At 35.6% G+C, this 14530-nt stretch overlaps 1 protein-coding gene across 12 annotated transcripts in view; it reads left to right on the top strand.

Moving 5' to 3' along the window:
• Positions 1 to 13697, top strand: part of ANO3 (anoctamin 3) — a 483543-nt gene extending 469846 nt beyond the window's left edge. For all 12 annotated transcript variants that reach the window (XM_085011613.1, XM_085011611.1, XM_085011612.1 and 9 more), the window contains 4 exons: positions 941 to 1088; positions 5740 to 5820; positions 6151 to 6256; positions 10636 to 13697. In XM_085011613.1, the coding sequence (XP_084867739.1) occupies positions 941 to 1088; positions 5740 to 5820; positions 6151 to 6256; positions 10636 to 10818 (518 nt within the window). In that variant the 3' untranslated portion in view covers positions 10819 to 13697. The remainder of the gene's footprint in view (positions 1 to 940; positions 1089 to 5739; positions 5821 to 6150; positions 6257 to 10635) is intronic.
• The last annotated feature ends 833 nt before the right edge of the window (positions 13698 to 14530 follow it).

The following is a 14530-nucleotide window of genomic DNA, read 5'->3' as shown; positions in this document are numbered from 1 at the left end:
TCCTTTGTCTTTTTTTGTGAAGCATATATTTTCTCCCTGGCTATTGTTTTCTTTTGACTGAATATGGTTGCTTTTATAAAAATAAATGTTAATATTGATGCATTCAAGTATTGTTTTGTTTTTTTTTTTAATTCTGATTTCTTGCCTTTTGATTCCCTCACCAGGTAAATGTTAACATCATTTTTCCTGACAGCTCAGTGTAGCCACATTATAAAGATCTCCAGAAACAGAGGTTGAGGGGAAGGTGAAAAAAGTTGCCATGCTATCTAATCACTTTTGGCATTTTGGAGTATTTCTTTCTAGGACTTATTTTTTCATAATAGTATCTTTTAATAATAACGTTAATCCTATTTGAAACATCAGTTTTGAGCATAATCAGTAGTCTCTTGATACTATATACAATTTCAAAAGCTTTTCTGTGCATCTCTGTGATGCCAGATGGGGCTCTTGAGAAGTAGAAAAATGTCAGCTAGGGACTTCCAGGTCTTGACACTAAACTAGTTTTACCTTTTCATGTTTTTACTTTAAAAAGGCATTTGACAAAACAAAGGCAACCCCGAGAATGAATACAGATATTTCTGGGTTCACACAGTGATGTAGAACTTGATTTTTGTTGTTTTCAGTACCCCAGCAAGCTCTATGCACATGTTTTGAAGAATCTTAAGCAACTGTGCCATACTTATCTCACTGTTACAGATGTGAACCAGTTCCCTATGATATTTTAATTTTCAGATCTGTTTAGATGAGGTCTACCTCTCCTCTGTGGAAAATTATTCAATAGCTGTAATATCTGTACCGAGATATATGCCACCCTAAGAAAGGTGATAATGGACAGAGCTGTGGTTCCAACATAACTAAAATATTATTTCCAAATTAAGATTGACTTAACTGTTCTAATTTTTTCCTTTTTATTCACTATCTTTAATCTTTCTCTTACTAGGTATCTGGTATGGAATTCTTGAAGGAATTGGTATATTGGCCGTGATCACCAATGCGTTTGTAATTGCTATTACATCTGATTACATTCCACGTTTTGTCTATGAATACAAATATGGCCCTTGTGCAAATCATTTTGAATATCGTGAAAGGTAAATTTGAAATTTACACGCTTTATGTTGGTAATTAAAATGAGAATTTATTGGGAAATTTTTCCTGTGATCATTAAGGGTGATGTTCTGATCATTGAATTTGTAATGTGTTTATTAGATGAAATCAAGCAGGATTCAAAGGGGCAACAGTGTTTCTTACAGCAAATAATTTTAGAGTCTGTTTTTATGTGTAAATGCATCATTGGTATCAAAATGTTAAAAACGTTATAATGTATTTAGAGGTCAAATTTAGAACTGGAAGAGACCTTAGAAATCATCCATTGTAATCTTCTGGCTATATAGATGGGGAAATTGAAGTCCATACTGATTAATCAAATTGCTGAAGGGAATTAAGCTAGTTTGTGGGGAGATACAGAATATGAAGAAACTCAGAATTCCCGTTGTAGCTCATCAGGTTACCAACCTGACTAGTATGCATGAAGATGTGGCCTTGATCCCTGGCCTCACTCAATGGGATCCAGCAGCATTGCCGTGAGCTGTGGTGTGGGCTGCAAACGTGGCTTGGATCCCAAGTTGCTGTGACTGGTGGGGTAGGCAGGCATCTGTAGCTCCAGTTCGATCCCCAGCCTGGGAACTTGCATATGCCACAGATGCAGCTCTACAGAGCCCGGGGTGCGGGTGGGGGAGAAAATGAAGAAACTGTCACCTACATAACTAGAGATTTTTCTAAAGGAATTTGCAGCCAGAAATTTTAAGCATGCAGAAAATATTACTCTCGACTCATCTCCTTTTGCTTTTTTGTTAAAATTTAAATCAACACTTTAAAACAGGATTTTTCAACCTCTGCACTATTAACATTTTAGAGGAAATAATACTGTGTTTGAGGGGAAGTGGGTCTCCTGTGCATTGTAAGATATTTAGCAGCAACCTTGGCCTCTACCCAGTGGATATCAAGAGCAACCTCCCTGCCCTCCAAGTTGTGACAACCACAAATGTCTCCCCATATCACCAAATGTCACCAGGGGGACAAAATGACCCAGTTTGGAACATTGTTTTAGGTGCTATGCATTTTTCAGATCTTTTTTTCTTGAAAGCTTGTATTAAGGGAGAGTACAAGGGAGCACTGGCCCTGGGGACAGAGAGAAACTGGAGATTTTAGCTGTAGGTTAGCCTTAGGTGTGGAAGCAGTGATTAGAGGTAAAGTTGTGACAGGAGAAGCTGTTTCTCACCCTTCCCTCAGCAGGAGCTTTAGGCATGCATCTTATCGAGATGCAGGACATGTGCCCTGACAGGCTGAGCCCTGGTTTAGAGTGAAATCTGCCCTTAATTCTGCTGATGAACTGATATCTCAGACCACTAAAGTGCCTTTCTGACACAAACAAATTTTCAATTTTCCAAAGATAGGCAATAAAGCCATAAGATTTTATTTTATATTTTGGAGGCTTGTCAAAAATTTTAACTTGAAGTCAAACACCCTAGATTTAAGTGCTAACTTTGCTTTCTACTAAAAAGCACATCATCAATATGGGCGCATAAGAAATGGTGCCTGAGGTAACATTTTATGAACTGCAAAACATTAAATAAGTAGAAAGTTGTTTTAGTATTAATAGTGGAGAAGCATAAAGTCCCCTTTTTTCTTAATTCAAAATGGTCTATAAGCAATTTTAAGGGTTTAAAATAAGTAGGCACGCTCGCCCGCCTTCTTCCTTGCAAGCATTATTTGTTAGTGTCTTTACTGCCACCTAGTGGCAGTTGAAAATGAGATCAGTAGGGTATCTGCTCTGTTTGCGCTCTAGGTCTCACTTTAACATAGATCATACTTGAGTCCTCCATAAGCAGTGACTAGGGATGTAGAACCATTTCGAGAAGAGATGTGGGGGACTTTTGTGAGGTTGAAACCACGCATTCATAGGGACTTCCTGGTATTTCATCTTCTCCAGGTATGCTTAGCAGCTAAATTGAAATAGATGCATTCACATTGGGAATTTTCAGAGCAAAGTGGGAAAAGGACAAGGCAGCAATGGAGAGGATATTGGCAAGAGAGCAGCTGAAATAATAAAGTATGAGGCTCATGATGGACAGGGGTGGGAGTGAAGTAAGTGTGGCTCTGTAATTAAAAAGTGGGGACTTAGAATAAAATAGATGGACACTTAAATCCAAGCTCTGAAACTCTGTGTTCCAGGCAGTGGTTCTCAATATGTGGCCTGCACATCTCCTTCAGGATCCATGATGTGGATACTGTTTAATAATACTAAGATAGTATTTGCTTCGTGCATCATACTACATTTTCACAGATGGTACAAAGACAGTGGTGGATAAAATTTTCTTTGTGTGTGTGTGTGTGTGTGTTTATTTAGGGCTGTACCCATGGCATATGGAAGTTCCATATTGAGTTGGAGCCACCAGCCTACATCACAGCCACAGCAACACCAGATCTGAGCCCACTGGGGAAGACCAGGGATCAAACAGCAACACCAGATCTGAACCCACTGGGGAAGACCAGGGATCAAACCTGGACACTAGTCAGATTCTTAACCCACTGAGCTGCAACAGGAACTCCAAAATTTTCTGATGGCTTTGTATTACTCAAGAGAGTAGCACCAAAAAGTACTAGTAATGGTTATACTTCTCACCACTATGCAGTCAATCACCATTTTTAAAATGCCAGAAGGAAATTTCAGAATGTCTTTGATGAAGCAGTAATATATTAATTTTCTCAAATCTCCACCCTTGAATAAATGTCTTTTCAATATTTTATGTGACAAAATGCAAAGTGCTCATAAAGCACTTCTGCTGCATCCTAGAGTATGATGGCAGTCTCATAGAAGAGTGCTTGTGCAATTGTTAGAGTTACAAACCCAACTGTTTATTTCAACATGAAATAATGATGCCAGACAAACTGTGAGTATTCAGACTTGGGTATTTAGCAAACACTCTTATAAAATGCACAAAACTAGCTTGTCATTTTAAGGAAATTGATTGACAGTATCTCTTGAACTTGAAAGGTTCCCGATACTTAGTGTTTTCTTTTTTTCTGATAAAAATCAGTGATGGTGTTAACAATTGTGCTTTTTTAAAGTCTATGGTAAAAATATATCAACATTTGTAAGATTTGCATATTTCAGGAACAAATGTTCTCCACATGGCTTCTACTTGATGTTACAAAATCATACATGGATAAATGATGAATTCAAAGTATAAGACAGACCTATGGATTTTAATGCAAATCCATATGAAGGTTCATTGACCCTGTAAGATACCTCATTACAACTAAACTTTATGGCCAGAGGTGGAGATTTGGTGTAATATCAAAGAAAAAATATCAACAGTTGTCTGAAATAATATTAAAATTGTCTTCCTTTTTTCAACAACTTATCTACATGAGGCCAGATTTTCTACTTACCCTTTAGCCAAAACAACATATTGCAATAGAGCTAGTGCAGAAGCTATCTACTGTTTTCAAGGCAGATATTAAGAGATTTGCAAGCATGTAAATCAGTGTTATTCTTCTCACTGAATTTTTTCCTTTTGGACAATATAACTTTTTTCCAGATGCATTTAGTATATTATTTGAATAGATTTGATAGTCTAAATGAATTAACAAATATTTTCTAAATTTCTGTTTCAGTTTCTAATGTGGTAAATATCAATAGATATATCTCTATGCAAAAAGCTCCTTGAGATCCTCAATAATTTTTTAAATGTAAAGAGTATTTGAGACTAACAATTTTGAAAATTATAGGCCTAGAGAAAGTTATTTAGTCTCTGTAAATCTTAGTTCTTTAATCTGTACGGTGAAGATAATACTATATATGTTTTAAAGTTACTATAAAAGTTAACTTTCGGAGTTCCCATCGTGACTCAGTGGTTAACCAACCCGACTAGCATCCATGAGAAACACGATTTGATCCCTGGCCTCCTCTCTCAGTGGGTTAAGGATCTTGTGTTGCCATGAGCTCTGGTGTAGGTCGCAGATGCAGTTAACCAACCCTACTAGCATCCATGAGAACACAGGTTCAATCTCTGGCCTCCCCGCTCAGTGGGTTAAGGATCCCGCGATGCTGGGACTGTGGTGTAGGCCAGCGGCTACAGCTCTGATTGGGCCCCTAGCCTGGGAACCTCCATATGCCAAAGGTATGGCCCTAAAAAGACACACACACACACACACAAAAAAAAAAGTTAACCCTGATCACAGTTTAATACCTATCCACCAAAGTAGAGAATTTTGGACCATTTTGATTAATGTTATGTTGAATACCAAGTATCCAGTCCTCAATAAGCTTATAATGAATAAGTTAGTAAATCACAAATAAGCATGTTTGTCAGTCAGCTGCTAGATTGTAGTTATCCAAATAGTTACATGTATGTATATTTATAAAAAATATAGTTATGCAGTTTCAATGCATAGGAAGTAACTACAACAATACCTAGTGCACAATAAACACAATAAAATATAAGCCAAAAGATAGAAGCTATTGGGAGGGAATGGCAGGCAAGAGTATGTCTCATTAAGGTATAATCACAGATGTAATGGGAATTAGGGAAGAGAATTAGAGAGCTGAGTTGCTAGGATTTTATAATTAGAATGTAAGGAATAATGGCATGTATTAACTCCTCTCATTATGAAGGAATTGGACTAGAAACTTATGAATCTCTGAGTCACATGATGCTTTCTTTTCTTTTCTCCCAGTTGTTTAACAGGATATGTCAACAATAGCCTATCCTTCTTTGACCTGAGTGAGCTTGGTGTGGGAAAATCTGGTTATTGCAGGTACTTACCTACAAATTATAGTTACCTTCTCTTTTGACTTTCACCATTCTACCTCCTCCTCCTTTTGACATGTTAATGAGCCCACTCAAATTGTGATTTTAAACTTTTTTTTATTAAGAATAGTTGATTTACAGTGTTCCTTTGGTTTCTGCTGTTTACCAGTCATCACACACACATTTTTTTTTTTTTTTTTTTTTTTTACTTTTAATTTTCCATCATGTTCTAACCTAAGAGCAAACTGTCATTTGGGAGTTTTGGCAAATTAAGAGCATTTGGGGCCTCCGCAATTTCGTCCCTCTTCTTCAAATTCTTTGTTTTTGTGGATTTTAGGTACCGAGACTACAGAGGCCCTCCTTGGAGTTCCAAACCCTATGAGTTCACCCTCCAGTACTGGCATATCCTCGCTGCTAGACTGGCCTTCATCATCGTGTTTGAGGTTAGCCACAGGCTGACAAATTACTAGAAGGAGACACTTCTCCCACTGATATGTTAGTTGCCTCTCTGAAGTCAGTTTCCCACTGACTTTCAAAATAGGACTTGAGTAAAATTTGGATCCAGTGAAACCATGGATACAAGTGCAAGAAAGCATCTGCCAAATTAATTTAGAGCGTATTGATACCAGAAATCTAGGATAGAAGAAGCTACTCGCACTTGAACTGGAAACTTAGTTTTGAGCCTGCAAGTAACCAACTTTTAAAAGAAAAGGATGGTTTTCATTATCTAACGAAAGAACCCATTTTTGTTCATCCAGGTGGAGAAACATTTTCTGAACAATCAGTTGTGATTACAGTTGATCACATATATTTGTACAAGTGATATTGTATAATTCAATAAAGTAATGCCTGAGAACATTGCTATAAAAAGTGCATAGATTTTGAAGTTCAGAGTCATGCAATAATATAAGATTGTAGTCCTGTAAAGAAATTTTTCAGAAACTGCACTATTATTCCCTTGCTCAAAATATAACCAGCTTGATGCAGTGAAGAAATGTATTGAATATCTATTCACTAAAGTCTGAAATATATTGAATATATTGAATATCTATTCACTAAGGTCTGAAATATATTGAATATATTGAATATCTATTCACTAAGGTCTATGGAAAAACTTTAAATGTATCTGTTTCCTATGACCAAAATTATCAAGAGAAAAAGTCTTTTTCAACCACCTATACATCTCAACTGATCTCCAAAAAGTACTTCAAATTTTGCAGTGAAGTGTCCTTCATCTGTAAAATGCAGTGCTTACCTCTAAGGTTTAGCCAGGACCAAATTCTATTATTTAGTGACTCTGTGGGCATATAAAAATGTCTCCTGATAAAGCATGACTTTCCACTTCATTATAGGTAGCATAAGACTTTAAGGCATATTTCCAATGTAATGATTCCTAAAAGTCTTTTTTTATTGTGTGTGTTCAAATGTACAATTTTTCCTTCTTCTTCATCTTCTTTTGGAACCCAAGTGGAGAGACTTAATCAAATGCCTCAGTTAACAGCAACCTGTCTGTCATCATGGACCCATGAGGCCACATGAGTCCTTCTTTATTTTTCCCTTTTCATTCCCCATCTCTAGTCTCATTACCCACCTACTCAAAAAGCATCCACTCACTTTTCTTCAGTGGAAGATTTTCCACATCTTTATTTGAATATATTTTTGTTTATAAATATATATGTGTATATATGCATATAGTATTATCTTAATTGTTCTTTTTTCAAAATTATTCCAACAGTATTATGTAATAACTCATTTTTATCTCTTACCCATTGTACTTTTCTAGAAATAGAGTGACTTATATCCATGATATCTAGAATTTTGTTGTCTACTTATAATATTTTCTAAAAATTAAACACCATATTCCCCTAGGATAGGTAATTAGACCTACAAAAATTCTCTCTACCTCACTAAATCTCTCATTAAGAATCTTGAACAAGTTACCTTGTAAACTTTTACCAGTATTTTGCTCAGGGGTGGAATTATTAGTTTGTAAGAATAATCAGTTTCATGTAATACTAATCGATTGCTCTTCACAATTCCCTTGGGTCTTTACTAGGTTGTCATAGTGTCTTTGTTTCTAATATTTTGCAAGTTGTATAAGAGTAAGGTCATATTTTGTGGGTTTTTTTGTTTTAATCTGTTTACTAATGACACTGACCATCATTTCTAGTACTAGAAAGCCATTTGGGTTTCCTTTTTTGTAAATGTATAAATTTAATCTGTTTTTGGTTTCCAGTGTATTTGCTACCAAATTTCAAGATGTTCTACATATGTCTTCACCAGTTATAAATATAGCAGATATTTTTTCCTTGTTCATAACCTGTTAGTTTTATCTATAAACAGATAGTGTTTAATTTTGATGTGGCCAAGTCCATCATTGTTTCCCTTTTATGGTTTGTGCTTATTTTGCACTGTTTACTTAGGAAATTTTCCTTTTCTCCAGTTTAAAAAGATATTTGACTACAATTTTTGCTATTAACTTTATAGTCTTACTTACACATCTTTAAGATATCTGTAGTTTTTATAGCATCTGAGGAAAAAGCGCACTCTTTTACTCTCCATATAGTGAAATAATTTTTGAACTACTGTTTACTAAATAAATAATGGTATTTACCCACTGATTTGTAGCTCCATCTTTATAATATTCCAAGTTCCTCTATATTCATGGGCGTATCTCTGCCTTGGGATCCCGACTTACTCCATTTGTCGGTTCCTGGATCACTTTGGAGCTAGTTAATGCTACATATCTTCATAAATGATAAAGCCAGTGACTTTACATCCCTGGCATACTTGCTATTATTTTAAAAAAATGTCTGAGCTGGAATTATTGGAATTATTGTCTTATTTGGATGTCATTAATCATTCATATAAATTTTAGAAGCCACATTTCAGGTTCCCCCAAATATCAAGCAAGGATTTTGGTTAGAATAACATCTATAGAAATCAATTTTTGACTTATTTACAAAATCCTGATGTTTCGTTAATGAATGAGGAATTTATTAAAATGATTTTTTAAATATTCTCTTATTTGCCCCTTTTTATTTCTAGAAACTTTATAGATTTTTTTTGGTTGCTGTTATGAATACTATCTTATCCTTCATTATGTGATTTGCTTGATTTTCGCTAGAATGCTGATAGTCTTTCTAAGATGAGCATACCTCCTTGTTTAAATCTCTTAACCAGTACTAATATTCTGTCTGTTAAATCTGTTGGATTGTCTTTTCAAATGATAATACCAGTTGCAAATAACAACAGTTTTGCATGTTCACATACAAGGTTTATGTCTCATCTCTTTTGGTGCCTTACTGTGTTGCTAGAAATTTCAATATTTTGTTGAATAGCAGCAGTGTGAGCGACTGTGTCTTATTTCCAACTTCAATGGAAATACTTAAGTTTTTTTTCTTTGAGTATTATATCTGCTGTAGGCTTTTTGTTTAAGGTAAACCCTATCAGTTTTAGAAAATTGTCATCTGTTACTGGTTATGAGAACTTCTTGATAAATGAATGTTAAAATTTAGCTTCTTTTAAAAATTATAGATTTTCTTTTTAGTGTGAAGCCATCTTTGCCTATCAAACTTTCTATGTGAATCAGTTTATAGGTTCATTTACCACCATCCTATAGGACTTGGAGTATGTTCTTTCTTACTAATTTCAATTATACCAAATGTTTTTAATTTTTATTTCTATGCTTTTGAGTTACATTTTTGGATATTTCTGTGAGTATCAAATATTTGGTCAGGAAAGAAATTCTCGATCTGCTTCCCTACGGAAAAACGTGGCCTGCTTTTCTATGATCTACTGTGCAGTGCAGTTTGCTGGGACACATCTAGCAAGCCTGGTTGAAAGTGTCTTACGTTCTTCTTTTCACATAGAGACTGTTATTGCAATGTCCTTTAGGTGAATGGGTTCTCTCTTTAGATCATCCTAACTCTATCAATCAAGACTGTTTTTCTTTTCTTTTCTGAGAAATTAAAAGACATATTCTTCATGGGAAAAGAAAAAGGATGCATTTATAATAGTGGAGGTAATATTTAAGAGTACTAAGTTCTCTTTTGAGCTCTTCACAGATATTTGTTCACTTAATTATTATACTAATCTTTAAAGTGATGCTATTATTAACACCTTTTTAGAATTGAGACATGAGGAACATAGATGATTTGCATAGGATTACATAACTAATAAATGTCAGGGTGGGGTTCAAAGAGGCAATCTCATTCAACATCTGTACTTTTAACCACAGGCATATTACCTTTTGATTTTTGTTCCTACTTTTTATTAATACAATACTTCTGTCAGCCTATTCTTTTAAATGTAATATTTTTATCATAGAAGAATTAATTAAAAATAATAAGATACTCTAGAGCAATTATAATACTATATGAACTTAATAGAGTAGAAATTATAAAAAAATATATGTGCTGAAGGTTGACTCCAGTTCCAATATTTCAGGTAAACTTCTGTTCTTTGTGGTTTGTGCACCATGTATTATAATCTTTCAAACATGAGTTTTCCCTAGATGTGATCTTGCTTGTCTGTGTGCAACAATGCATGTCATAATAGTATTGCATATTATATAAGGATCTTATAGATGTGAATTTCAGATTCATTCAGTATTTATAAGGTGATATCAACATATCTTTGTTGGAATGCTTATGTAATGGAAGGCAAAAATAGTATTCCCCATATAAATTTGAAAATATTATTATTCTACTTAGTTCTGGTGCTTGATTATTAGTCAAATGCCACATTGTTCATGACTTCTGTTTTAGAATTAGCATTTCAGAATCTTTGAAAAACGTACTTTCTCCTCTTAAATTTACAGCACCTTGTTTTTGGGATCAAGTCATTCATCGCATACCTGATTCCAGATGTACCAAAGAACCTATATGACCGAATACGACGGGAGAAGTACTTAGTCCAGGAAATGATGTATGAGGCTGAACTAGAACATTTGCAACAACAGCGGAGAAAAAGTGGTCACCCTGTTCACCATGAATGGCCTTAGTGGATACTTGTTGCCCAGCAGGGGCTATACCATTAGTGGGAATGATGACAACTTCCGATTCTAGGTGGGATCTAAGAGGAAGGCATACCTGGCAAACCATATAGATAATATGTTACTTGGACATGCATCACAGCAGTCTCTGGGATTTGAAATATCCAGGTTTCTAGGGAAGAACAAAAAAATAACTCATGACCTTAAAAATGGTTAGACTGACATTGCAGGAAGCCAGGATCTAATTCTCAGAACCAGCCTCAGGGAGTTGTGTGTTTGGAAACCTCCACCTTCTGTCAGCTGCAATGTAATAAGAAGGGTGATGGTGAGGTTTCTAGACACAGATTTCCATGTAAATGTGCACAAGCCAGGCATGACTGAAAGTATCATGGGGTCCCCACTCACATAGTAATCTGACTTTGGAACCTTAGGTCAAGTTGCGATACTTAACAAGAAATGACAAATCAATGATTGCCTTTGCTGCCAGAACTCCATGTCCCTTCAGCTTACTGTTTTATAGGAATCTCACATGTTTCTTGCTGAGAATTTGGATCTGTGCCACAGGGAATTTATGCTGCTTTACACTGACTATGCAGTTGAAGAGTTGCACATCACCTTTAGTCATCAAACCAAAAATCTAAGACTCTAAGGGGTATCATTCATTGAAATAATATTCTATTACATTGTCTGCATTCCAATCTGTTTTATCACTGGCAGGATCAGTTTCACTGCCTTTTATTAAACTAAATGCTAAAGAGCCACATACTTATAAAATATGGATGTTTATTCTCATGTCATTTAGAACGTGACGAATCTGTATTTTACTGTGAAAGCCTGTTTTTAGTACATTTAATTTCCACCTCCCTGATTTATTACAACTCTCACAGAATAACTTGAAATGCTGTAAATATGTTGGTTTTCCTTGTACCTTTGCACTTTGACAATATGGAATGCAAGTTACAATTCATGCAGCTCTGAGACCAGTTACAAGTATGCCATTGTGGCTTGTTTATTCAGGAAAACAGAAGCCAGATGCTTTGCAACACTGATGCTTTTCCAATGATGTGCACTCTTGCTCATGAGCTGATGAAAACAATGCATGAATATCAATTTATATCATTTGTTAAAATACACATTTTTTTGAGTTTTACTTTCTTTTTGTCACTGAAGGGATACTTCTGTTATTATTTCTTTGGTGGATTGATTTGGTTTATTTTTGAAAATTCCCTAGAACCGAAGTCAAATTAATTGTGAAAGACACCATTTTTGCTTTGTTACACAGTTGCTATTTCTCTGTGAACTCTGTTTGACTGATCACAGACTTAGGGGAATGATAGAACATTCAACTAAAGAAAGTCTGGTGGAGGCATAAATTGTGGGGCAGGATGGGAAAAAAGAGAAGAGTTGAAATAAGAAAATATAGGGTAGAAATCAAGACACTTTTTCTTGCAAAACAATCAAAGCTAATCTCAGTTTTCTTCCCCTGGGAATGGGATGGGGAATACGTAAGTGTACATTTATACAAATATGTGATTATTATTTGTGCAGTAAAGCAAAGTACAATTATTTCCACAACATATAAAGACCAGATTAGACCAAATGGAAATAAAACTAGTTTGTTTCTATGCAAGGATTTTTCTAGCAAGAAAATTAAAAAGTTTCTCTTAACTAGAAAACTATTTTTATAATTCTAACACTGAAAATACTTTTTTGACTCTTGCTTCTTTCCCTCCAGGGAAAAGCTGATTGATTGATTGGTTGGTTGGTTGCTTAGTTTTTGTCAAAAATATTTACTTCCCTACTTGTCCCCTGATTCTGAGCAAGGGAAAGGACCTCAGACACTGAATTTCCTTGACATGCCTTTGCCACAAGGGATTCTGCCACTCAGATTACCCAGAGGTTCTGTTTCCACCACCTGCTCATTCATAGCAACTAATTACACGAACTCTGAACTCTGCAAAAGAGCTTTAAATGCCTCCATTTTGGTAACACCTGCATTTCCTTTTCTTTGTTGGTTAAATGTATACACATGCCTGAGAATAAATACTTTCTATGCCTGTTGAAGACTCAAATGAACCTGACATTTATGTCCTTTCTAAATTAGGGACAGAAGACAAAAGCATTCGTCTTATAGTAAAGAATGATGATAGCTGTGTCCTTGAGAATTCTTCTGAGTTATTTTTATATAACCATATAAAATCATATTGATTACCTAAAGAGAAAAATATGAGAATAGAAAGGAGTTTTTAATTAAAAAAAACATAATACATCGATTTAGAAAATGCCTTTTCTGATATTTTTTGAAGCTGATGGAAAACTAGAGAAACAATGAAAAAGTTATCTGAAATTCTCCTTTCGTGTAACAATGCCATAGAATCTAGCTATGCCTTCATCATTGTTGATGGTAAAATACTGACAGCCCCTCACAATATATCAGTTTTAGATGACTCTGATTTAGTTAAGAGAAATGTTTTATATCATGGTTTTCTTATGAATACAAATTATTTCTCAAAGATTTATATAGCACACACTATTCTCAGGAATTCTGTATTACATGAATGCTGCTTATATATTTTCATATTCTAAACTGTTGTCTTTTCAAGCAAGTAACTAATATATATGTGCATGAAGTCAGCGTTGACGAGTTGCTCAAAGCTGAAGCATTTTTATTGTACAGTGTGTGGAAAATCACTCTAGATTACAGCTGAAATAGTTCGCAGTTGTCTGAGTCTGTGCTCGCACTTTGAAATAAAATGCTGAGTGACTGCATGATGAGACACAACTTCCAAATGCTGCACATCCTTCCAAAAGGACTCGTCGCACAATCTATTGTAGAATGCAATGAAAAGAAATCTTTTTCACTCAATAAACAATCGTGTGATGTGGCATTTTTTTTCCCCTGTAGTTTGCATGTTAAATTTAATCCTGCTGGTTGTTTAAATATTATGTTGGGATTTGTCGAGTGTGTATAGGGAAGGGGATGGTTCATTTCTTAGTTTTCTATTCTCGTGGGCCCTCCCACTCTTAAAGAGTTTTGACTGTTTGTCTTTTAATAAGCTCATTATCATCATGAAGGAGTCTCATGATGAAACAAAGTGCAGGTGGAGTCTCACATGGATTCTAGTAACGCTCTGTGCTAGAAACAGATGGGGGAGGAAGCTTGAGTGGCTCTCCCATCACGCAGAAGCATTTTCATTTTTTTTTTCACACTTGCACTGGCTCTATTGATCACCATCCAAATCTCCTTAGAACAGGAGTTTTAGCAAAGATATAATTCATGGGAAAGAAGGACATATAGGGCCAACTGTCGATAAGAGGCTATCAAATTGCCTATTTGTTTCTCCACCTGATGGTGAAAATTGAAAATCCAGGTTGTGGAGTTCCCGTCGTGGCGCAGTGGTTAACGAATCCAACTAGGAACCATGAGGTTGTGGGTTCCGTCCCTGGCCTTGCTCAGTGGGTTAAGGATGTGGCGTTGCCATGAGCTGTGGTGTAGGTTGCAGACACGGCTCGGATCCCGCGTTGCTGTGGCTCTGGCGTAGGCCAGTGGCTACAGCTCCGATTTGACCCCTAGCCTGGGAACCTCCATATGCCGCGGGAGCAGCCCAAGAAATAGCAAAAAAAAGAGACAAAAAAATAAAATAAAATAAAATGAAAATCCAGGTTGTGCAAAGTGTTGCTTAACTGGTAAGGCTGAATTGATTAGCCTGTTAATTAGGGA

This window comes from Sus scrofa, chromosome 2 (genome assembly GCF_054392235.1).
Source record: "Sus scrofa isolate SSC_HxYL_T2T_F1_AM1 chromosome 2, Sscrofa_HxYL_maternal_Yorkshire_Landrace_v2.0, whole genome shotgun sequence".
NCBI lineage: Eukaryota > Metazoa > Chordata > Mammalia > Artiodactyla > Suidae > Sus > Sus scrofa.
Note: the sequence above shows the minus strand (reverse complement) of the source record. Positions and strands in the feature narration are given on the sequence as shown.